This window comes from Rosa chinensis, chromosome 3 (genome assembly GCF_002994745.2).
Source record: "Rosa chinensis cultivar Old Blush chromosome 3, RchiOBHm-V2, whole genome shotgun sequence".
Taxonomy (NCBI): domain Eukaryota; kingdom Viridiplantae; phylum Streptophyta; class Magnoliopsida; order Rosales; family Rosaceae; genus Rosa; species Rosa chinensis.
Genome location: NC_037090.1, coordinates 48,874,764 through 48,900,542, shown reverse-complemented (window position 1 = coordinate 48,900,542; position 25,779 = coordinate 48,874,764). Strand labels below are relative to the sequence as shown.

The following is a 25,779-nucleotide window of genomic DNA, read 5'->3' as shown; positions in this document are numbered from 1 at the left end:
GACGATTTCGTGACTCGTAGACGGAGTGGAAGTGTTTCGGACGAATTATTAGTCGAAGAATATGGTTTTAGGGGGGTTGCAAAGGTTGACTTTTTATACGTTGTGTTTCTTCGAAAACTTCCTTCACAAAAATCGTAGAGCGCGTCGATACGAGTTCATGGACAAGTGGAACGCGGAAATTGGAGTTCGTATGAAGAAGTTATGGCCATCGGGAAAAGTTTCCATTTTGGTATATATGGGATTTTTCCGGAAAAAAAATATCAGAAAAAGTCATATTTCCATTTTTGGAAATATTTTCTCTCTATTCTCTCCCGAGCCCGCGCGCAGCTCTTTACTTCGCCGACTTCGTTCTTCCTCCTCCGGCCACCATCGGACGCGATTCCAAGTGGGCTTTCTTCACCTCAACCTCCTCTACACGTCTGTGGAAGTGATTTTTCACGTTTCGAGCTGTGGTGGACGCTGCAAGGCCGAGAAAAAGCCGCGACGAGGACGAAATCGCCTTCGTCGGAACTGGAGATTCCGGCCACCTTTGCTGGTGAGTCTTGAGGGCTTTTGGAGCTCAGAGGACGTAGATTCTTTCCACAAGGTGGCTTGCATCGATTCAACTCGTGGAGGTCGAATTTTGGAATTGAAATTCTAGGGTTTCAATTGGGTTGATTTTTCTAAGGTAAAATTCGATCGATTGGTTTATAATTGGACTTTGGTGTAGTTATGAAAGTTGTAATTGGAGTTGTGATGAAGAACTTTTGTGTTGGAGGTTTTGCCAAATTCCGACTTTGGATTGGCGGCACCTGTGTTGGTGTTTTTCGGTGGTTTCCGGCCACCTCAGGAATAGTTTCTGTTCCTGAATTCGATCTACTCGTCGATAGGAGCATTTCGATATACAATATGTAATTTTTGGAGATCGTATGAGCATGCATGTTAGGGTTTTTACGGTTTCAGACCGTTCGATGTTTCAATCCGTGAGGATTTGAGCGTCCGATCGACTTATGATTTTGACATATTGATCGTAGAAGTATTCTGGAGCCATTGGGTGGTCTTGGATGTGGTTTCGCCTCGATTGGCATCACTTTGGGGATTTTAGTTCAAAACAGGGATTTCAGACTTAAATCATTTGTGAATCGTTACTGATTTGAGATCATTGGTGAATAGGTGCTTCTAAAGGTGAATTGGGCGAGTTGTTGGTGTGAGTGTTAGTTCAGTTCTGTATTGAAGACGCAGCGGGATTCTAAGGTGAGTAATCTCACAATGTTCATTTACGAACGAAATTACCTTTATCGTTTTGAGAGTTATTGATTTCTTGGGAAAAATATACAGACAGTGTCCAGAGACTATGAGGACTGTCAAAATGATACCTGAACTTTCAAATGTGATACCTAGACTTATATTTTCTTGTCAATGTAGTACCTTCATCAACGGCTCCGTTAGTTTGTGTCACGTGTGACGCATGTGAGGTCGAAAATGAGGGCAAAATGGACTTTTTATTCACATCATCCCCAAAACTCGATTAAAACTTCAATTCTTGAAGTTCATCTTCTTAAAACCAGCAAAACGCAAAAAAAAAAAAGCAAAAAAAAAATATCTCATAAAACAACACCAAGATTCAGATCTTCACCAACAAAACCCTTCTCCTTCTTTCTCTCTATTGCTGAACCAAAACCCGCCACCACCACCAACCCACCATGGCAATGGCAACCTCACCTCACTCCCTCCTCCTCCAAAACCCAACTCCCACTTTCCTTAAAAACCCCAAACTACCCTTCATCGCCGTCCCCATGACCTCCACCCGAATCTCCCCCACCACCACCGCAAAACCCATCTGGATCAAATGCGCTGCCACCACGACCCCAATCCAAGATCTCTGCCTGAACCCGCCCGAGTCCCAAGATCGGGTCTTCAACTTGGCCGCCGGCCCCGCCAACCTCCAGGAGAACGTCCTCAAGAAGGCCCAATCGGAGCTTTACAACTGGCGCGGATCTGGCATGAGCGTCATGGAAATGAGCCACTGCGGCAAGGAATTCTCCTCCATAATCCAGAAGGCCGAGTCCGACCTCCGAACCCTCTTGAATATTCCCCAAGAATATTTCGTCCTCTTCCTCCAAGGCGGCGCCACCACCCAGTTCACTGCTATCCCACTCAATCTGTACAAGCTCGATGATAAAGTGGATTATTTGGTCACCGAGTCCTGGGGCGACAAGGCCTTCAAGGAAGCCCAGAAGTACAGCAAGGCCAAGGTGATTTGCTGCACTGAAAGTATTGTCATACTTGCCTCTCCCTTAACTCTGCTTTAAGCACGCTCATGGTAGTCCCAACTCCTTTGAGAGAAATTGTATATGATTATGTTGCCAAAAGACACTATGGCTGGTTTGGCAAGTCTGAAGATTGCTTGGTTTTGAAGGAGAGAGAGTTGCTCGAGCGTTTCATGGACCCAAAATACCAATTCCTCCAACACTTAACTGAAACTTGAAAATGAACACATAATCCTATAGAGCTTGAAGAGTAGATCAGACCTCTTATCTCAGTCTTCGCCGATTGCGACCAAATTCACCAAAAATTGCAGAAAACCCACCAGCAACTCCAAAGCTTCCAAGCTTCGATTCTCTCTCCAAAGTTGATGATCTGAAAAGAAAACACCATATAATCCTTCACCTCACCGAGACGAAGCTACCGCTACTAGTCTCACCAGCAGTTGTGGTCGAAGTCGAAAAATCCAACCGGAAACCGCCATGCACAGTCAAAACCGACCAGCTCGCCGTTTGAACCAAAGGGGACATAGCCCCGCTTTGCGCCGCCGAGACAATTCAAACGTCACCAGTCCACCGGACAGAGGCCAGAGAATTGAGAGTGAACTTGGAGGCCGAATCGATTATGGGTAAATTGATGATGAACGAGAGAGAAGAAGAAATTTATTTAATTCTTCCTTTATTTTTCTTTCTTAATTAAGAAATTCATTTAAATTAATTATTTTATTTAATTAAATCATGGCTAAGACAAAAAAAAAAACAATTTGAGGGCACATCAGTCATTTTGCCCTCATTTCGGACTCACATGCGTCACACGTGACTGAAACTAACGGAGCCGTGACAGAAAGTTGATGTAGGTACTACGTTGACAAGAAAATATAAGTCCAGGTATCACATTGATACGTTTGAAAGTTCAGGTATCATTTTGACAGTCCTCAGAGTCTCCGGACACTATCTGTGCATTTTTCCCTTGATTTAACTGCAAACTATAGTTGGTATTAGTAGGCATTCCTGAGCGGATGACTACGTATATATATATTTACGTGAAATATATATGTTTTGGTGGATTTGTGGATTTATGGAAACAATATGCATGAATGATGCTTTTTATTATTTTGGGTTATGGCTTTTCAGAAAACAAATGGGTAGGAAATGGTATTTCTATTGTTTTGAAAAGTGTTTGAGGATTTGGGGAGTTGCAGGTTGTTATTTATCCTTTTGGGTTTGGTAACATTTTCAGGTCCGTTATGACCATTTTAAATGTTTTAATCTGACGACCGGTGATTTAAGGATTTGAGAGTCACAAGTTGTGATTTCTCAGTTTGATTTGATTTAACATTTTGGGTCCAGTGCGACTCGTTTAATGTTTTGATCTGAGGTTCAAGTTGGCCTAAGGATCCGGGGTTGCAGGTTGCATCCTCATGGCAATATTATATCGTAAGGTTGAACCTTGGCCGTGTGACAGGTTACAATTCAATTAGAGCTCTAGTCTGTCTGCCATAGCACCTCATGGATCTAAGTAGGTTACTTAAGATTCTTGAGTACATATTTTGTCCAGGTTGGACTAAAGAATCATATTCTATTTATTAGGTTAACGATAGATATGATTAATATGTGTTGATGTTTTGTCTAGGTTGGACCGAAGATTCATATTCGATTTGTTAGGTTAACAATTGATACGATTTGTTGTTTTGTCCAGGTTAGACCGATTTGATGTTTTGTCCAGGTTGGACCGATTTGTTGTTTTGTCCAAGTTGGACCGATTTGTTGTTTTGTCCAGGTTAGACCGATTTGATGTTTTGTTCAGGTTGGACCGATTTGTTGTTTTATCCAGGTTGGATTGATTTATCATATTTGAATTGTTAGGTTAACGATTTATATGATTTTGTCACGGTGTGACTTTCGTTGTTTTCTTTTGGGAAAAGAGTATTGTTTTGGGAAGCATGGTATGTTTTCCTTATTCTCGAGTTGAAAGGTTTTCCTCATTTTGGCGTGCGTTGTGTGGTGTTTTATTTTGAGTTACTCATACGAGCTTGCAAAAAGCTTACCGGGTTTGTTGTGTGACAATCCGGTGTACCATTCAAACGGTGTAGGGGTTAATCCTACAGGTCAGGGAAATCGTGGCTGAATCTGAGGAAGCGTGCTAGCAGCTTTACGGTAGAAAGCCATTTTTGTGACCTTACCGTTGATAGAGACTTCCGCTTGTAGTGAGCTCTGAGGAGCATTTAAGTTTTATTTTGTTGTTGACAATTTAATTCGTAAGACTCTGTGGAGAGCGAGTGTATATTAACTTTAAGGGTTCAGGGCATCAATATGTACTTTGTTTAAAGGGAAAAAGATTTCAAGTATTTTGTATTGATGGCTAAACGATCACGCATGTATTATTATGGGATTATATATCAATTTTTACTTGTGTTAAAAATCAGGGACGTGACAGCCTCATCCTGACAACGACCGCCACGCGGAGTTACAGTAAAGCTACATCCCTCCGGGACAAGGAGACAAGTCAACAGTCTTCGACGGCCCTGATCAGGCACGTTGACCCCCACCACTCGGGTATCAAATATTGGGCTCGCTACCCAACACCCTCTGCTCCGCGCGACTCCCCTCAACAAACAATATACCGGCTCAACGGAGGTCTATCTTAGCCGCAGAGTGGGGAACTCCCTGGGGACCTAGCAAGGGCCCACCCACAAGTGTATAAAGCATTCACTCAATAAATCCATGGTTGACAACGCACTAACGCTAATTATACTGTTGCAAGACTAGCAAAAGTGACGCTTCAAACCACTAGGCAGCTCCCCAACCAAGATTGCCCTCCTTGACTGGGGCTTGGGGGACTTGTACTTACATGAGCATTTGCAAAACACAATTAGCTATAATGAGCCACGCTCATGCTACCGCTAGCAGTACCAACTACCACCAAAGGTGTGACCTACAGAAACACAGCCAAGCAGGCTACTGCCTGAGCCCTGGCTCACCCTCAGATCACCGCTGAAGCGCCGTCACATACAGTGCCAAAACAGCATCAGAAGCTCCACAAACTGGGAACTGAAGCATATTGGTCCCACATCGAAAACAAGGAAGAGATCAGCCTCTTCCCCACCTATATAAGGTTCACCCCTCTCTCCTCATTAATTACGCATTTACTACTTACCTACTGTTATTCTGTCAGTACAAATACATTGACTAACTTAGGCATCGAAGAAGAGAAGACCGCCCAACGCGGTCTCCCTCTGAAGCCCTTTGTATTTCATTTGACAGATAGCGGAACCTTTGAGAATATCATAAGTAGCGGTCCACCCACCGGACCAGCGTTAACCGAGACTTGGGCTACCGCCCAAATCTTAAACATTAACACATGTCTATTTGTGAAATATGCGGAGTTTATATATATTATGTGCTTGATCCATTGTTTGATTAGACATGGGACATGTAAACTTTTTGATTGATTATGTCGAGTTAATGATATGTCACATGGTAATATAGGGCTAGAGAAAGTCATTAGGGTTCTTGTGGGATACACTAAATTGAAGGATAACCAATAAGAAGGGATGATGCGATGTGATGATTTGATGTGAATTGTTGTGTATATGATACACTACTTTTTAGTGTGTATAAAATGACATGACTTTACTGGCAAATTATATGATCTAATAACGGATCGCGTGGTTTTGCTCACCCACCCATCTCTAATACATTTTGCAGAGAAGTACTAAGAGTTTCTCGAGCCTGAAATGGGTTGGACGAGCCTAGATGGAAGAGTTTTATTTATGTTCTTCTTTGTAACACTCACACCTTGGATTCAGCGTTACGTGCTTAAAATCTACCGACACGGGGGCCGGGACGTGACAGAATGGTATCAGAGATAACCATAGATTAGAACTCCAGGATTTGTGGTAGATTAGGATTTTAGTGACATAGCGTTGAGCCTTAAGTGTTTTGGGTCTTTGGGGTGAATTGAATTTCAGGACAAAATTCTTTTAAGGAGGTTGGATTGTGAGATCTTGAATTTTGAAGTTGGCCGAATTTTATTTTTGAGGTTGTGAAAAGTAGAGAGGTTGCCACGAGTTTGTAGTATTTTTGGGTGAATTTTTCGGGTTCCCGAACTATTTTTAAGGAATTTTTGAAGTTTATTTGAAGAAAAATAAAATGCCGACATGGCGAGAATTTATTGGTTGATAGGAATTACTTAGTGACCAAGACTAGCAATCATACGTGCCCCTTATAATTACATTAATCATGGGACACTTGTCACTTGATATGACAAATTTTGGTAAATGCTTGACAAGTGACACAAGATTGGTGGATGGCTTGGTGTTGACACATGGTTGTTTCCTATTGGTTATCCTTCCATATATATAGGAACTCAGTCACATTTCCTTATCATTTCCGAAAAATCACTCTCTCTCTAACTTTCTCTCTCTACATTTTCTTTGGGGGTGGATCATCAAATGTCACTGAATTTTTACACAGATCATAACAATTACCACATTTAAATGCTGCTCCCATGTCGGCCCTATAGTAACCCTCAATTTGGCGGTGCTATAAAATGAATTAATAAAAAAGTTACAACAAATTTAAATTATATACCACTAGATATAAAAAAAATGATTAACTATGTCACAATAATTTTGAAAAAGCTTAACAAGAACCGTACTTGATCCAATTGGTTTGCTCCACTTATTGTGCTCCTCTCGGCCTGTTTGACGCATTGATGCCATTCGTTCATCTTTGAAAAAATATAATTTTTTCGATCGACAATTATAACTATCTTCCAATCTTATCTTTGGAAGAATATTGCCCTTGTAATAATTCAAGTATGTTTGTTAGATAGTTTCCCAAAGCCCTTCCTTCGATTGACTTGTACCAATCGAGCTATTTTCGGAGACTTTCACAAAAGTAATAGTTAGAGCTTCATCTTCCTTTGGTGTACAATTTTTCCTTTTTTTTTTTTTTTTTTTGGAATAAGGAATAGAAACTTGAAATATGTATATGAGTGAAATGAGGAAGAAAAGAAGTAGAAGAAGGGAAGAAAGTGAAAATTTATATGGAGTCATTGGATGTTGATTCCAATCTTCAAATGTTAAAATTTGGCGGATTTGAATTTTTGAATGAGAAATTTGACCACATTCCTTGTCTTGGTTATGGGTCATAGTAATTGAGCCAGTATCAACCAAAATAAATTCATAAAATCTTTGGCCTTTATTTGGATCATTAGTAACAAAATAATGAGGCAAGTTGTTTTCATGAGAATTTGGTAAGGCTCACTGTCATAGATTTCTGGGTCAATGACAAGAATGGTTTTGGTTCCAGCTTGATATAATATGGGCTTTTAAAAGGTTTTTGGTTTGAAGATATCGGTTGACTTGAACATGATAAAGCAGAAGGTTTTGGTTGGGTGAATTTTTGAGCAAAAGTTTGAGGTTGCTCCGCTAAGGGAGTGAAACAGTTTCTGACATGAACCAATTTGCCTGCAATATTAATGGTGTTTGGACTGGAAACCAGTCTGCTTCGCTGAGGCTTTGTAGGAGTCATTGCATATGATTCTTTTGATGTTGGTTGAGTTTTTTAATTCATCTTTCTTGTAAGAATCAATACCCTTTCTGACCTTAGAGAAGATTCAACTAGTGAATCTGATGTTAGTAAAATTGAAGAAAATTTTAAAGTAGAAAAATTGAAATTCCCCCTTCTAGAAATTATTACCCAAGACCAACTCCAATAGATTTACAATTTGAAGAAACAAAACTTCAAAAACATGTTGGATATTCTGTTGGTACTTTGTATGAGTGGAATATAGATGGCATGAGTGAATATAGTCATACAACACATCAATGAAATGTTAATTGTTAGCAATGAAATCGGTAATATCCTCGTAGCAGGATTTACTAGCAATTGAAGGGTTGGTGAGATAATTATCTCACATCTGACCAACGCCATCAAATCTTAAATAGTGTCAAAATAGAACAAACAACTGGTGCAATGATTGTTGATCAACAACATCAGCCAGTAACAGATGTGGCAGCAACTCTTTGTTACTCCATCATGACCCACTTTATAGGTGATCACAAAGCAATCAAAAATAGAATGGCCGTAACTCTCACAAATTTAAGATGTAAAAAACTCCAAGATTTTCATTGGTACAAAGATATTTTCCTCTCAAAAGTCATGCTTAGAACATACTCAAATCAACTTGTATGGAAAGAAAAATTCATATCAGGATTACCAAATCTTTTTGCTGAAAAAAATTAGACAAAAATTAAAACAAATTTATGACAATGAAATTCCTTATGGAGACTTAACCTATGGACAATTAATCAGCATAATCAACACCACAAGTTTAGAACTCTATGACGATATTAGGTTAAAAGCCCAAATGAAAAGAAACCAAATCACCACAAAGAAAAAACTATGATCTTTTTGTGAACAATTTGGATACCAATCTATCAAATCCCCTTCTGATAAAATACCAAAACATCATAAAAGAAGTAGGAAAAGAACCGTTGGCCAGCGGTTGGAAACTCAAATATGACTTCTTCTTTTTTATATACTCAAATATGACTTTTGAATAAATTGAACTTGCATGATTGGTGGGCCAGCTACTTGCCTCCAATGGTCTAAGACCATCTCCAGTAAGAATGAGCTATATTGGGGCTAGGGTTATAATTTAGTCCCCAAAAATATTATTCTTTATTCAGAGTATGTTTAACAATGCTAGCCATTTTTTAGTCAAATTTTAGCTAAAGTAGCTAAAAAGTCATTTTAGCTAGCCACTTTAGAATTACATCTGCATCAATGTTCTCTATTATTTTTTAAATGAAGATTAAATAGTTTAAATGTATTTATAAATTACATAAAAAATAACTTAAAATGAATGTTTTGAATTATAGAGAGTCTCATCTCGCTCTCTATATTTAGGAGCGAGATAGCTAAAAGTTATAATAAATAGCCACTTAGAAGTCTGGTGCAGCTACTAAAATAGATAAAAAGCTAAACATGCTCTCAAAAATAGCTAAGGAGTCAAAATAGAGAGTCTGCTAAAGATGCTCTCATGAACAAGTGAACCATCTCCACTAAGGCATGGCTAAATTTTAGCCATTTCAATTATTTATGATTTTACGTAATGTTTTTCAATTTTTATGATTTTATTTTATTTTAATAATATGTTAATTTAGACTAAAATTAATTTTTGAGGAAACAAATTAATTTTTAAGGTGTATATTTGGATGAAGTATTTATGTGGTATTGTTGATAATATTTTCGGATAGGTTTTTTACAAGCTTGCTCACCTAAGGGACAGTTTTAAGGGACTGTGAGAGACAAATGCATCTCAACCACATGTATTAAATATAAAAGCAGAAATTATAACAGTTTAAAACTGTGCATTTATTTTCAGCCGTCAGATTCACTTGTCCCTCACAGTCCCTTGGTGAGCAGACCTTGGTTTTTTAAGTGTCACGTGCCACTTCGGAAGCAAATATATAGATTCCCAATTAGATATAGTGTCGACGTGGCAAGATTGATTATTACAAAGTCTTATCAAATTTACTGATAGGATTTTTGAATGCCACGTGTTATGTTGTGATCAGCTCTCTAGATTTCCAATTAGATTTTATGCATACGTGGCGGTTCTATCTTCAGCTTCAAACCTCAATAAAAAGGGTGGTTTCATATGCATATCTCACTATCTCCTCTATCTCCTCTCTAATTGTTCGTTCAGTTTATATCTTTTCATTACATTTTGCAATGAATTCAAACTGATCGCGCTACCCGTCATCGATCACGTGAGGTAGCTAATGAAAAATTGTTAAATGATTACTTCGTAGCTAATCTTGTGTAACTAGCCGAAACATTCAAACGATGTTACATGATGAGGCATGAAGTGTACCTCCGCATGATAGAGCATGAGCGTGTCTAGACGGCGGACCCATATTTTAGGCAGTCACAAGATTGTGTTTGGTATCCGGACTTCTCGCCTCACGAGAAATTGACGTGCACACTCCAGATGCTAGCCACTGCATGCTCGGCTGATTCCTTAGATAAATCATTCCTTATGCCGAAATCAACCGCCATTGAGAATCTTAGTCGATTTTTTCATACCATTGTCAACATTTATCAATAACGCTACATTCGAGCTTCTACAACAGAAGATATAGATATGCTCCTACAAAAAGTCGAGTGACAAGGGTTTCCTGGAATGAGAGGTTCGCTTGACTACATGCATTGACAGTGGAAAAATTATCCAGTGGGATGACAGTGTAGCTTTAGCGGCAAATCGAAAAAGCCAACCATTGTTCTCGAAACTGTGGCAGGTCCTGACATCTAGATCTGGCATGCTTTCTTTGGAACCCCGAGAGCTCAAAATGACCTCACTGTTCTCGGAGGCTCCCATTTGTTTGATGCTGTCATAGCAGGTCAGTCACCACATCTTAAATACTATGTTAATGAGACTCCTTATGAGTTTGGGTACTATCTTGCTGATGGTATTTACCCTAAGTGGGCGACGCTGGTGCAATTTATCAGACAACCTGAGAATGAGCAGGAGGAGTATTTTTTCACAAAACAGGAGGCATACCGAAAATATGTTGAAAATGCATTTGGAATTCTACAAGCACGATTTGCAATAGTTAGGCAACCTGCAAGAGGTTGGGATAAAGATTCATTATCGACAATCATGTTGCCTTGCATAATACTTCATAACATGATTGTGGAGGATGAGCGAGATGACTACTATAATGATTAGTCCAATGATGATGAACCAAACCCAAATAGGTCAAGGAGAGCTCAAGCAAGAATATATGATGGCCCAAACCTACCTCTTAATTCAAGGACCGGGCATATTACAATGTCTCGTTACCGGAGGGTACACTCTCATATTGGAAATAGTAATCTACGAAAAGATCTTGTCAAACATGTTTGGTCAGGAAGATGGTGAGGAGGACAAGGTTAGGGGTATGACAATTACATTGTCATCCTAATAATAATTGACAATTCATTATCATGTCATAGTGCTCGGGTCTTTTTATTTATTTATTAATGTGTAACTTGTTTTTATTTGCTTTAACTTTTATTGTGTCGCTTGTTTGGTTTCAATTGTAATGAATAAAAGTTTACTTTAATTTCACCATTTATTTCATAAATAAAATATTTTATAAACTTCATTAACATGATACAAAATAAATTAATTAAAAAATACATGCACTTAAAAGAAACTAATTTATATTAACTAAAATTTGTCTTCATCAACGGCTAGTTAGCTACATGCATATATAATTATGATCCTTAATTAGATATCGTTGGATTACAACGGTTTTTTATTATGGGCCATTGGAATTTTTTTTTTTTAAAATGCATGCAGTGATGCAGACCATGCATTGCTTCAGAACCAATTAATTGAGGTTGGTTTTCCGTGGGTCCCACAAGAACTAAAGGGCCAACCATAGGGCTATTTTTATCCCTCTCCTCCTATAGCACTTTGGACATTCTCTTGTTAGAAACCCATATTTTAGCAAAAATGACTAGAGTTCTCCATTTAGCCCTCTTATTAGAGATGGCCTAAAGGGTGGTCTATATTTAGACCCAGTTGTGGACTTTAGACCTCCATCTATCATTTTTGAAGTAGACCAAATTCATGATTAGAGATGGATTTTGTTCAACCATGGTCTATGATATAGACTTTAAACGTTCTATTGGAGAAGACCTAAGCTCTATTTTAAGTTAAAATAACTAAAAAACTGAAATATAGCTATAAGTTTAATAAATTTTCTCTAGCAACACTAGTTATTTCAAATGTTTTATCAAATCATAAATTGCCGTATGGATAAAGAGCAAAGAAAATAAGTGATAGAAATATAACTATCCAAAATTCATAGCTAAATATAGCTATTTTACCAAAAGTTATATTCAACTTTTGTTTACGTACTCTGTTAGATGCTCTTAGCTTATTTTTTATAGTTCTAATTTGGAACATCTTTAACTTAATAAAGATCTTTTGAATTTTGATTTGGAACATCTTCGGCCTTATTACGTGAATATAAATATTTTGGATATTACGTTTTGTCAGCTATTTTATTGTTGGATTTTGAGTTTATAGATTTATTTCTAGAAAATTCTTCTGAACAAAAAAAAAAAAAAAATGCATACTGTGATAAGAGGGGTCCAACTTTTAAAGTTCACTTTAGGTATGAAAATCTAAGGTTTGGCCCTGGAAATGAAAACATGTGGGAAGAATAGTAATGAAGAAACAATTAAGTGAAACAAAAAATTAAGATGAACCCTCTTCAGTATCAAAAATAAAGATCTAAACGATCCCATATCTTTGATAGTACAATACTTCGTGATACTAAAAATTGAAGAGTAGCACTTAATCCTAAATATTTTAGATGAAATTCCAAATTTCTTCATGCTATCCCTCCTCATTATTGTACATACATATACATGGGCAACCACTTAGAGCAAGTTCTCCCGTTGGGTCACTAGGTCAAAACATTGTTCACTACTTTTTTATGTTTGTTTCCACTAGTTTGGTCTGGGTCATTGGGCTAAGACACTGTTCATTCAATATTCTATTAATTTATTTATTATAAATATAAAAAAATTTATGATTTTAATAAATAGTGATGGTTTAGATTTCAGAAAATTGTTCGATTTTCACTGATTAAGAAAATTAGGTAGTTAATATTGATTCCCCTTGGACTAAGAAGTAAATTATTTTGGATCAAAACAAAAAAAAGAAGTAAATTATTTTTTAATTATCTTATTAAATGATTTTTCAAAATATATAATGCTTCATCAATTTTAGTATTATAGAAAGAAAGTGAAAAATTATTGAAACATGAAGCAAACCATTGCATAAGCAAATATTGAAACATGACAGAGTAAAAAATAAAGGTAAAAATCAGAAACATACATTTACATGTTATAACGATAATACCAGTAATGAAAATCCTGACGCGTCAAGCGACTGGGCTTATTCAATGGATCTGTATGTCAAATTTTTTAGTCTCATCAATCAGTACTTTAACATTTGAAGATTTCACTTCATAAGCATTTTCAATAGGGTTTACCCCACCTGGTTGATTACTAAATAGTAACTGTTTATACCATGTACATATAGTACACAAACACCTGAAGAACACGACAACTGGCCATCGGAAAAAGCTTGGAACCTAAACTCTACAAGATGGGCCCAAAGCCTAATGCATACATAAGCCTCACATTCTCAACTTTAATAGGCTTCACTTAGGCTCACATGGAAATAAAAGGGTGACAAGCCCAAACCTACACTATATATACATGCATCTCCTCTCATTTAAGGTAAGTATCCATTCTTCACTTACTCATACCTTATCTACATTCTTACATGCATCTGACTTAGGCATCAAAGAGTCGAAGACCGGCAACCCCGTTCTTCCCTCTAACCTCTATTCATGGTTGATAGGTATGGAACTCGAAGATGGTTGCTCTCACGGTGATTCTCACAGAAACAGTAACAAGTACCACATAGGGATCAAAAGTTAGTTTAATGGTATGGAAGCAATAGGGATTTACAAGGCATAAATCCTAAGAGAACAAATCTAGAATTAGAAAATTGAGTAGAACATCTCGATGTTATTGATAAAGGATAATTGTAAGTGTAGCAACCATGAAAGGACACCGTCTAAGTTGTATGAAACCCTAGGGCATCAATGATAGGCCTAAGCAAGCCCACATGTTCCAAAATAAAAGATAACCTGACTATTTATATAAAAATTTGAAAATAAACTAATATATTAAAATGTTGATTTGAGACCCCAAAAAGCCCATACAAAGCACTGAGTTCATTTCGTGTCGATGTTTTCTTCTGAAAAAAGGTATTGTACGTAATAGTCAAATCGGAGGTCAAAGCCCAAACTTGTACTGTGCTGATTTTCTCACTTTTACACCAATCCATCTAATCTTCAATTAACTCCGCCCTTTGTTCTACACCATCAATGTTAACTAACCTTCCAAAAGAAAAAAAGAAAAATGGGCTTTTGTCCATTTACCTCATTTCTAGAGATTTTTTTCCCACTTACCCCATTAAGTTTTTTTAATTCCCTCTTACCCAAAACACTCTAAGGAGGTCTTCCCTAATACCCCATTAAGTTTTTTTTTTTTTTAATACCATTTTACCCTCACCTCTTTGTTACTTAGAGAGAGAGAGAGAGAGAGAGAGAAAGAGAAACCATAGGAGACTTCCCGGGAACCCGGTCACCGGCGGCCAGATTCCCTTCACCGGTCGCCTGATTCCAGTCACCAACCGCAGGATTCCGGTCAACTTTCGTCGAATTCCAGTCACCGACAGCTGCCCACCAGATTTTTCTGAAAACCTTACCGGAAAGGTTTATACTCCAATAGACATCTATTGCCTCCCAATATAGGGGCAATAGACCTCTATTCCTCCCCAATAGACGTCTATTTCCCCCCAATAGACGTCTATCAGTCATGTGTTGCCCCTTAATACATGTCTATTGCCCCCCAATAGGTGTCTATTGTCCCCCAATAAAACTTTCGATTATTAGAATATGAACTAATCTTCCTAAATTTACACAAATAAAACTTTGTTTAAAGAAAAAAACGAAGAGATTATATCAATTTAGAAACGTCTATTGCCCCCCAAAACATGTGTATTGTCCCCCAATAGACCTTTAACAGACCTATATTGCCCCCCACCCCCAATAGACCAAAGAAAAAAAAAGAATTAATTTGGGCACCCCGAAAATACTTTGGGTAAATGTCATATATTTGCACCAAGACTTACCATGAGTTTACCAAAACTTAGGGAGAAGCCAAACACCCAAAACCCAATAGCCATTTGCTCAAACACCCTAATTTATGCAATTAGGGAAATTAGAGTATTTGAGCATTTCATAGAAAATGATTTATGCAATTTCCATTTCATGTATTAATTGGATACTAAAGAGTAAAACCCACCACTAGGGTCAAAACTTTCTTGCATTGGACAAAATGATACCTAACTTTCAAAAGTGATCAAAATGATAGCTAAATTTTTAAAAGTGATCAAAATGATACCTAAATAATTTTTAAAAACAAATCAACTTGATACCCTACTTTCAAAAGTGAACAAAATGATACCTAAAGTTTTAAAAACAAATCAATTTGATACCTCAGTTTAATTTTTTGTAACTTTTTCTTAAAATTGATCACTTGCGGTGCAGTATTTTGTGGGGTTAAAATAATATTTTACACAAAAAACTATTTTTCAATGATTTTTTATTTTACTTTGTTAATTCTCTTCTTCTTCTTCTTCTTCTTCTTCTATCTCTGCCTCTCTCTCTCTTCCCATTTTTCTTTGTTTCTTTAGAAGTTGGGAAACATCCAAACTTTATTTGTTTCTACAATGGATGGTAGAATTGAAATTGAATGGAAGATTTTTTTTTTTTTAATTCTATAGAAGAAGAAGATTGGGTTATAGATGATTGATGGTCCTCTGACCACAAATCACATCAATTTTTGTGCTTGATTTTGCATTTGATTTAACAAAGAAGTTAAAAAAAAGGGCTAAATACTGACTACTACCCTGTAGTTTGGGTCTAAAATCAATTCAGTCCCTACTTCTAATTTCATCAAGAACACATCTGCACTTTCAATTTTGATCAAATATGTCCAATTTGTTAGTCTTCCGACAATTGAGTCATTTAACTTGTTGATGTGGCTCATATATGGCCTATGTTTTATGATGTGGTGTTGAGGTGGTCTGCATAGACAATTTTGGAGTGAGTCCCACTATTAGAAATCTATCAAATAAATAGTTTTTCAACAAATAATCCAACTATAAATAAATAGTTTTTTTAATTTTTTCTTTCAATTTCAATGTTCTCTATTTCAATTTATATAAAAAGATTAGTAAATTTACAACTATGATCAATGAAGAAGATATTGATTTTTTTTCATCGTGTTTTAAATTTTTACTTTCAGTATTCACAAAGAATAATAGAATATTGCAAAGATTTTGATGAAGTTAAAGGTAATGGTTTTGTGAATTGAATAACGAATTAACGATGAAGAGGCAACAAAAAAATAAAAAAATAGTAATAAATTCAAATTTGGGTGGAGAATATAAAGATTAATGTTATCCAATGAGAAATTAAGTAGTCTTTGTATTTAATTAATTACTTATAGATTTATTTTTTTCTTACATATTTGGATTTTAGAAAATTAATGTACTTATTAGTCATTTTGCACTTGGGTGATATGGTCTTTCAATAATTCAAATGTTTGTAGGGTAAACTAAGAAAATGGTAGGGTGGCAATAGCCATACCCAATAATGAATTGGACCAATTAGATCAAAATTGAAAGTACATGGGTGTTTTTGATGAAATTAGAAGTCCAAGGACTAAATTGATTTTAGACCTAAACCACAGGGTAGTAACCAGTATTTAGCCCTAAAAAAAATAATCTGAGGTATCAAATTGATTTGTTTTTAAAACTTTAGGTATCATTTTGATCACTTTTGAAAGTTGGGTATCAAGTTAATTGATTTGTTTTTAAAATTTAGGTATCATTTTGATCACTTTTAAAAATTTAGATATCATTTTGATCACTTTTGAAAGTTAGGTATCATTTTGTCCGGTGCAAGAAAGTTTTGACCCTAGTGGTGGGTTTTACTCGATACTAAATGGTAGATGTTCAATGACTAATTATAAGAATATACAACAGCAGGAGAAGGATTTCTATCCAAAATGACCAATGAAATAAGTGTTAAGTGTTCTCTAACCAATTCACATAATAATCCCGATTAGGCAAAAGCACATTATCACCACACACTCACTGCCAAGCTCCTAATTTTATTCTCAGCCGTCCTGAATATCCTTCTGTCTTCAATAAAGCAGCTTCTGCAACAACCTCACAGTGGTAAGAATCATCACCAATTGAACCAGATCAATACTAACTCTAATGCAAATAAATGATTTCTAATTCAACCCAAATTAATGGTATCAAATCAAGCCATCTAAATCAAATCAAGTTGAATAATGTAGATAGCCATATACCGATCCAAGCTGAATGCCATATACCGATTCGTTTTCAAGGTCATTGATCTTATAAAGTCCTCTGTCGTTCTGCATCTTTTGCATGACCAGTCGACCACCCAAACCCGGAATTCTACGGCTTCTGGCAACGTGGCGAGCGTGGTGAGAGCGATGGCGAATCTGAACCTGACGACTGCGGCGGGGAGAGAGAGAGAGAGAGAGAGAGAGAGAGAGAGAGGAGGGATAGCTGGCAAGATCGTCTCGGTCAGTCGGCGCCGGAAGATGTCAGCTGTGGTGAACAATTTGGGGGAGGAGAGAGAGAGAGTTTCAGGATTATCGGAGAGGGAGGAGAAAGAGAGAGGAGAGAGAGTGGCATGGCAGTGGTTGTAATTCATTAATTAGACTAAGGGTAAAATTGTTATTTTAGTTTAAATCGAGTTAGTGGGAATAAAAATATGTTGTTGGGGTAAGTGGGATAATTTAGCTAATTTTAGTGCTTTGGGTCAGGGACCCATAAAAAATAAAAAAGGGGGTGATTGTGTAACCCATAAGGGGTGCACAAGGGGGAAAAAAAGATGGTGCAAATTAATTTAGTCTTCATTTCTGAAAAAAATTAATTGAGTAATCTCAAACTATCATGTGTTTGTGTGTCAATAAGATGATTAAAAGCCTAGTGAGTTTTAGATTCTATGGACTTTCTCATACTTTCTAATTGAGTTGGGTCACCGTCCTTAACTTGTTTGAGCTTGTTAGTCGCTTAATTGATATCTTCTTAGGGTCCTTGACCAAATGCACCAAAATTGGCTAAATTTATCTCACTTACCCCAGTAACATATTTTTATTCCCACTAATCCGATTTCAAATGAAATGAAAAATTTACCCTCAGCTTAATTAAACAATTACATCAAAGCCACTCTCTCTTATCTCTCCTATCAGACTCTCTCTCTCTCTCTCTCTCTCTCTCTCTCTCTCTCTCTCTCTCTCTCCCCTCGTACATACAGATCATCGGTCCCGGCGAGAGGCGCGACGACGACGAACAGAGCCCGGCGTTGTTTCTCCCGCACCGTCCAAGGTCGAGCCCGTGGCCTCCAATAGCTACGACACCAACTACAATCGCTCTGAGTTTGACTAAGACAATCACTGATCTGAGGGTGTTCGCGTTCTCCGAGCTCAGAGTCGCGGGTCCATTCGGGCCTTACTGATTGGAGACTTCAAAGCGGCATCGTCGCTAAGAGTGAATTGGAGATTTGAATCTGAATTGGAATCGAAGGATTCGGGGTCGAGAAAGGGGAAGACAGGTTCGGGTTCTCAGCCGATGCTCTCTCTCTGCGAGTTCGACGCTCTTCCTCTGCCAACGCCACTGTTTTTGCCCCAAAACAACTACTGTGTGTCCTTCTTCGGTCTCGGGTGGTCGTCTTGGTCTTTCTCCGTTCTTGCCCTGAAATAGCAACCAGCGAAAAAGTGAAGAGGTGGGTGCCCAAATCATTTTTTTTATATATATAAAATGAGGCAGAAGGCCCCCGGAAGAAAAATGAAAAAAAAAAAAGAAGGTTAATCGGGTATTAGGGAAGACCTCCCTCTATAGTGTTTTGGATAAGAGAGAATTAAAAAAACTTAATAGGGTAAGTGGAGAAACAATCTCTAAAAATTGGGTAAATAGACAAAAACTCCTTCTTATTGTTTTATGACGTGGGGAGAGAGAAGAACGCTCAAAATATGGGCTCATTGGACTCTAATTAAAAACTGAGGTGGGGTTTTTAAATAATTTCCGCAAGGAGATCTCAGAGCGACGTCGTTTCAGCGATTTGCTCCCGATTAGAATTGGCAGAGAAAGAGAAACCCTAAGATAGAAGAAATCCCCAAATTGGGGCAATGGCAATCGCCAGGACGGGAGTGTACGTAGACGACTATCTTGAATGTAAGCGCTCATTCCACTATTGTTTCCGATATTAATCAATCTGAATTTTGGAATCTGGATCTGAATTTGAATTTGAATTTGAATTTGTAAAGACGCAAGTACGTTGCCTGCTGAGCTGCAGAGGCTTCTGAACACAATTCGAGAACTGGACGAACGCTCTCAATGTAAGTCTCTCGCCTTCTCCGATTCTGAATTTTGCTGCTGCTGCTGTGTTCTGATGATTCCCTGCGTGCGTGCTTTCATCAAAAGCGATGATACACCAGACGAGGCAGCAGACCAAGCACTGCTTGGGATTGTCAAAGAAATGGAACAGCGAAGAAGATGAGGCCTCCATTGACAAAATGCGTAAAGAAATTGAAGCCAATCAGGAGAATGCAGTCAGTCTCTGTACTGAGAAGGTTTTGCTCGCAAAACAAGCTTATGACCTGGTCTCATTCTACCCCCCCCCCCCCCTCTATAACTGCCATTTTGTTGCTTCAACTTCTTTCAACCATTTCTAATTCTCCCATGTTGCGTTTTGCGCCAGATAGATAGTCATGTGAAACGACTCGACGAGGATCTGAACCACTTTGCAGAAGATTTAAAGCAAGGTACTACAGTCATTTTGAAGGGTCTAAACCATTCCATCAGTTTTGTAACAAGACTACATCTATTTATGTTCCAATTCGCTTCAAGTGTAATAGACAATCGCATGAAAAAAGATAGAAAAGTTTAAGACTATCAACAAGTGAACTCCATTAAGCCACACGTACATGAGCAATGTAATTCCAAGTCAAAGCCATCCTTTGACTGTAGATAAAAACCTGATACATGATGTTCAAGATGGACAGATATCAGAATATGCTTGTTTTGTTCACTACATGCTGCCATTCTGAACCTTCATGTCAAGTACTAATACCATTTCGTGATATATCAGCCACTTCATAGAGCACCCATGTTGTTTTCACTTTTGAGGATGCGTATCTTGAAAGCAATGAGTAAGCAAGCTAACTTTGTTCTGTGTTTTCCAATTCTCTCAGAAGGAAAAATATCACCCGATGAACCAGCAATTCTTCCTCCATTACCCATAGTAGTCCCCAAAACTGAAAAACGAAAGCCCATTTATGGAACACCTCAATCAAAAAGGTTTGATTATAGGGATAGGGAATGGGATCGAGAGCGTGACAGGGACTTTGAGCTCATGCCGCCCCCAGGAAGCCACAAAAAGGAATATGCTATTCCCATGGATGCTGATCAACCAATTGATCCAAATGAACCTACCTACTGTGTTTGCCATCAGGTTCTTCTTTTATATTTTTGTTATTTTCAGTGTCTGCTATCGTCTGATGATTATTTACAGTTTCTTTAATGCCTGCTGCATATATTGGACTAGTAATTATCATGATTTCTTCAGGTGTCTTTTGGAGATATGATTGCCTGTGACAATGAAAATGTAAGTCCTTTTTGCGTCATTCTGTTTATTTCTTACTCTTATTTTTGTATTAATCATCTTTTACAATAGGATGCATCAGTTTAGCTTTAGAACTTCTATATCAGTAGCTATAGAAGTTTTAGTTATGTCTACATCTACTAGACACTGGTCTAGAAATTTTGTCATCTTGAGGTTTGGAGGGGTATCTTTGTCCTAAAATGAGCCAAAAAAAACTTAAATGCAAGCATTGCTGGGATACTTATTGCAAAGCCAGGTTCGGAGTGGATTATTTGATGATTACATTTGAGTCTTAATAGGTCTACGCTGAGTTGTAATTTTCAAGTAAATCCACATCATTGAACTATGCAACCACTTCTTATCTTTAGGACGGGTTTTTTTTTTGCTTGTTGCATAAACTGTCCTCATTTGGATTTTAATGTTGTTAACCTTTGCTTTGTGGTACTCATGCCACTTCTTATAATTAGGACCAGTATTCTGAGAAAGAACATTGGTGTTTTTTGCTTGTTGCATTAATATGTAGCTTAGAGATTCTCACAGCCTTAAAAAACCAAATGTATAATTTAAAGAGGGCACTCTTACCGTCTTATGCAATTTGCTAAATAATGTGTTTATTATATGTCAATTTTATTTCTTGACAGTGCCAAGGAGGCGAATGGTTCCATTACGCATGTGTTGGGCTCACACCAGAGACGAGATTCAAGGGAAAGTGGTATTGTCCAACATGCAGACTACAACCACAAGGTCAATAGTTAGTTATATGAATCTAATGCTGGTTTCCAAGTACTACTTTTCCTAAGAAAGATGGGAGGTTATGACTTCACTCTATAGAGTTAGGATTGTAATAGAGTTGTGATCTACTCAAATTCTTACATGTATGTATCTATTTCTTCTCTCTTTTGTCACGGGAAGTTCACTTCCCCTTCTCTCTTCTGACAAGGAAATTGATTGCCCTTGACCCTTGATAAGGCTTGGGTACGGAATGTAGTACCCATGAAAATATAATTGTTTGCTTGAAATATGTTTGTTGCAATGAAATTAGCCGAGCAATGGCAGATTTAGGGACTTTGAAACTGCGAGGAGTTACTTATGCCTGGCAAATTAGTTGAATTTTGTTTTGTTTAATTGAAATTTGAATGTGTTTTCCCTTTTGTTTCAGGGTAGGATGTTCATGGCCCATGCTTGTCGTGTCTGTATGTACCATTGTATACCTAAACGAGGGGAACGATCTGGATTCTGGAATGGATACTGGATAGTGACGTTTGGGTTTTTATTTTGTTTTCTCTCTTTTGTTTTAGAGAATACTTTTTTTAAATTTTGTTTTCTTGGGTTTCAAACTTTTGAATTTTGATGAATTATAAGAGCGGGAAATACACCTTTCTATTGATCAAGTTTTTTTTTTGGGTTCTGATTCATACGCCAAGTATGAACCGCCAATGAATTAAATAATTAATAAGATTTTATTTGGATTGACCAAATTAGCCCAAAAAAGATTTTATTTGGGTTCATCTCCATGTCAGTAGCTACAAAGAATAACTAAAAAAAAACATGGGCTTAAGGCTGAGAATAGAGAACAGAGAAATGTGAAAAAAAAGGAACAATTTTGGACGTTACAATAGAAGAGCTCTGAAAGGAAGGTTTCCAAGCTTGGCATGTGAAAGCAAGAATCAAAGCTGCTTTGGGAAAGTGACAGAAAGAAAAAGAGAAAAGAATGCAACTATGTGTTAGAAACAGAGGAGTAAGTTGACGTGCTACCAACTACTAAGAAGAAAGAAGAGTAAAACCCACCACTAGGGTCAAAACTTTTCTCTACCGAACAAAATGATACCCAACTTTCAAAAGTGATCAAAATAATACCTAAATTTTTAAAATTGATCAAAATGATACCTAAATTTTTAAAAACAAATCAACTTGATACCCAACTTTCAAAAGTGATCAAAATGATACCTAAAGTTTTAAAAACAAATCAATTTGATACCTCAGTTTATTTTTTTTAGGGCTAAATTTTTTTTTTTGAGGTAAAAACAGATAAGAGCTTTATTAAACTAAGTAAGAGGAGGAAGCTCCTTTAGTACAATGTCGCGGATGCAATCCGGAGTTTCTTGAATCCAATACATAGTCTGCTCGGATTCAAAAGCTAAATTGGCTAATCTGTGAGCTATCTTGTTACAAGTACGAGGAGTATAAGATACATGGATTTGCTGCAGTTGTTGCAGCATGAACTGAATGTCCTCAATCAAAGTACCATACTCTGTATGATTGGTAGAATTGCCATTAATGTCTTGGACAACTAACAAACAATCAGATTGGATACACACAGACTGGAAGTTATGCAGACTAAGTAGTTGCAGACCTACTTTGATTGCCAGAAGTTCAGCATGTAAAGCCGAGCTGACGAAAGGAGCTGCAATTTGATAAGCAGCATGAACTATTCCACGTGAGTCTCGGAGAGCTCCTCCCAGACCACCCTTAGTGAGTTGAGAAAGGAAAGCTCCATCCACATTCAGAGTAAGAGTAGCATTGCTTGCTGGGCTCCAGACCATGTTGATCGGTAGGGAGGAGGAAGCCTCTGTAACCCCAGCTTTTTGAAACTCCTCTAACTAGGTTATACAGCTGAAGAAGACTTCCGAGGCCGAGCTAACCTTGTTCTCCCACAGTTTAGTATTCCTATTCTTCCACAGCCCCCATATAATCATAAGAAACTTTTCAAACACTTCCATTTTGAGGTGCATAGCTTGCTCCAACATCCATCCACGAAAGTTGATATTAGGGAGCAACGTTCCATGAAGAAGAAAAGGAGGTTGGGAAAGTAAAGTAGTGGCTATAGGGCACTTACAGAAGATGTGAGCGGAGTCTTCCACCACATAAGAGCATAAAAGGCAGGAAAGCTCGCCTTCATACCCTTTTGTGATAAGTCTTTCGCGGGTGGGGAGAAGATTGCAGCACGCTCTCCAAGCACATATTTGAACTTTGCCAGGCACCTTTGCCTTCCAAAGCTTTTTCCACAGCTCTTGGCATGGATCACCATGAGATGATGTAGCAAGTACATTGCCTAGGGCTAAATACTGGTTACTACTATGTGGTTTAGGTCCAAAATCAATTCAATCCCTGGACTTCTAATTTCATCAAAAACACCCATGTACTTTCAATTTTGATCTAATAGGTCCAATTCGTTAATATTCTGTTATGGGTTCAAGTTATAGTTGGATTATTTGTTGAAAAACTATTTATTTGATAGATTTTTAATAGTGGGACTCACTCCAAAATTGACTATGCAGGCCACCTCAACACCACATCATAAAACATAGGTCATATATGAATCACGTCAACAAGTTAAATGACTTAATTGTCAAAAGACTAACAAATTGGACCTATTAGATCAAAATTGAAGGTGCAAGGGTGTTCTTGATGAAATTAAAAGTTTATGGACTGAATTGATTTTGGACCCAAATTACGTAGTAGGTCAGTATTTAGTCCTTTTTTTTTTAACTTCTTTGTTAAATCAAATGCAAAATCAAGCACAAAAATTGAAGTTTTGTGGTCAGAGAGCCATCAATCATCTATAACACAATCTTCTTCTTTTATAGAATTAAAAAAAAATCTTCCATTCAATTTCAATTCTACCATCGATCGTAGAAACAAATAAAGTTCGGATGTTTCCCAACTTCTAAAGAAACAAAGAAAAATGGGAAGAGAGAGAGAGAGGCAGAGATAGAAGAAGAAGAAGAGAATTAACAAAGTAAAATAAAAAATAATTGAAAAATAGTTTTTTTGTGTAAAATATTATTATAACCCCATAAAATACTGCACCACACGTGATCAATTTTAACAAAAAGTTACAAAAAATTAAACCGAGGTATCAAATTGATTTGTTTTTAAAACTTTAGGTATCATTTTGATCACTTTTGAAAGTTGGGTATCAAGTTGATTTGTTTTTAAAAATTTAGGTATCATTTTGATCACTTTTGAAAGTTGGGTATCATTTTGTCCAGTGAAGAAAAGTTTTGACTCTATTGGTGGGTTTTACTTAAGAAAGAATTGAAACTTGGAGCTTATGGTACAGATTTTGTCAATGCTCAATGGTTTGAAAAAAAAAAAAACAAACAATTGAGAATCACAAACCGTAGAGCCCTATCTTGAAGATTTCTTGGAGTGTTGTTTGGAGTATAAGAAGGTTAGAGTGAAGTCAAGGCCCAACGCAATGAAATTAGGCCTTCCATGTTCTTATTTGAGAAGTGAAAATGTGACACCTATGAGAATTTGGCGATCTTGAGCATCGATTTATTTTTGCTCTATTGATTTCTTAGAACCTTTGAATTCCTTTATCTTTCATTTCTTTTAGCCAAAACCCTTAGCCCCATTACAACCGAAACAAAGACCTATATGATCCTAGGAAAAGTGTGAGGCAATTTGTGGAGATGAGTCAAAGAGGTGAGCCTATGGGGCAATTCTATAATTCAGGTGATAGATATTCTTGCATGAGATCATTCTTTATTTTTATTTTCCAGAAAAAGCCTTTCCATCTTAACATTTATGTGAGCTATTTTTCTTTTATATATCCTTCGTCTCACATAAACATGAGTGAGTAGAATTACCCAGAAAATCTAAGCGCTTTATTCTGAGTGAAATCCTTGGTGAGATTTGAAGTTGAAGCTGATTTTCATGTGTCTATTTGGATTGTGGAAATTTGTATTGATTTATAGCTGTCTACACAAGCATGGTTGTTATCAGAATTTATTAGCACTCGATTGAAAGTTTTATGGACCTGTTTTGATAATTGTTGTTATTTGGATGCTATAATTTTGAGATTGATTCTCTGAGGTGATTGGAAGGATTAGGAACTTTTCTTTATTCTTGTGTGTTTGTTCTAGTTAGTCATTAGTTTCTATTCTTGTTTTGCTCGAGGACTAGCAAAGACTAAGTTTGGGGGTATAATTGATGTGCTCATATTTTCCTAATTTGTTATGCCTCTTAATCTTGATTTTTATGTCTAGTTCTCCTTGTTTATGGTTCATTTACTTATTTTAGTATTTTTATAGGTATGAAGAGCAAGGATGAGAAAAAGAAGCAAAACGAGAGGAAAAGGATTGAAGGGTGGTTTGCAGTCCTAACAACTGAAGCAGGGCTGCAGAACAGCTAACTTTGAGGATTAAACTGTACTGATCCAGAGATAACCA

General features: G+C 37.1%; 3 protein-coding genes across 5 annotated transcripts; 2 read left to right on the top strand and 1 right to left on the bottom strand.

Moving 5' to 3' along the window:
• Positions 1-1,682: 1,682 nt before the first annotated feature.
• Positions 1,683-10,986, top strand: LOC112194689 (phosphoserine aminotransferase 2, chloroplastic-like). The gene is made up of 2 exons (XM_024334908.1): positions 1,683-2,234; positions 10,570-10,986. Exons 1-2 carry the CDS (start codon positions 1,683-1,685, stop codon positions 10,984-10,986), a joined length of 969 nt encoding a protein of 322 aa, XP_024190676.1.
• Positions 10,987-19,000: 8,014 nt separating this feature from the next.
• LOC112192965 (PHD finger protein ING2) lies at positions 19,001-21,993 on the top strand. 3 transcript variants are annotated; one of them, XM_024332925.2, is made up of 8 exons: positions 19,004-19,173; positions 19,266-19,337; positions 19,423-19,601; positions 19,700-19,763; positions 20,193-20,452; positions 20,567-20,605; positions 21,244-21,346; positions 21,762-21,993. In XM_024332925.2, the coding sequence occupies exons 1-8, from the start codon at positions 19,128-19,130 to the stop codon at positions 21,764-21,766; spliced, it is 768 nt and encodes a 255-aa protein (XP_024188693.1). In that variant the 5' UTR covers positions 19,004-19,127; the 3' UTR covers positions 21,767-21,993. The 3 variants fall into 3 exon arrangements, with proteins under 3 accessions (XP_024188694.1, XP_024188693.1, XP_024188692.1); XM_024332926.2 differs by lacking the exon at positions 21,762-21,993 and having other exon boundaries at positions 19,001-19,173; positions 19,423-19,571; positions 21,244-21,675; XM_024332924.2 differs by lacking the exon at positions 21,762-21,993 and having other exon boundaries at positions 21,244-21,675.
• Positions 21,994-22,647: 654 nt separating this feature from the next.
• Positions 22,648-23,145, bottom strand: LOC112194687. The gene has a single exon (XM_024334907.1). The coding sequence runs from the start codon at positions 23,143-23,145 to the stop codon at positions 22,648-22,650; it is 498 nt and encodes a 165-aa protein (XP_024190675.1).
• Between the last annotated feature and the right edge of the window lie 2,634 nt (positions 23,146-25,779).

What these genes read in the sequence shown, in the direction of transcription:
- LOC112194689 (XM_024334908.1), top strand. Translation starts at nt 1,683, where the DNA reads ATGGCAATGGCAACCTCACCTCACTCCCTCCTCCTCCAAAACCCAACT. An exon ending in AGAAGTACAGCAAGGCCAAG is followed by an intron (nt 2,235 to 10,569) that starts GTGATTTGCTGC and finishes CCTGACATCTAG; the next exon opens with ATCTGGCATGCTTTCTTTGG.
- LOC112194687 (XM_024334907.1), bottom strand. Translation starts at nt 23,145, where the DNA reads ATGGTCTGGAGCCCAGCAAGCAATGCTACTCTTACTCTGAATGTGGAT.
- LOC112192965 (XM_024332924.2), top strand. Translation starts at nt 19,128, where the DNA reads ATGGCAATCGCCAGGACGGGAGTGTACGTAGACGACTATCTTGAAT. An exon ending in TGCAGAAGATTTAAAGCAAG is followed by an intron (nt 19,764 to 20,192) that starts GTACTACAGTCA and finishes CAATTCTCTCAG; the next exon opens with AAGGAAAAATATCACCCGAT. An exon ending in TTGCCTGTGACAATGAAAAT is followed by an intron (nt 20,606 to 21,243) that starts GTAAGTCCTTTT and finishes ATTTCTTGACAG; the next exon opens with TGCCAAGGAGGCGAATGGTT.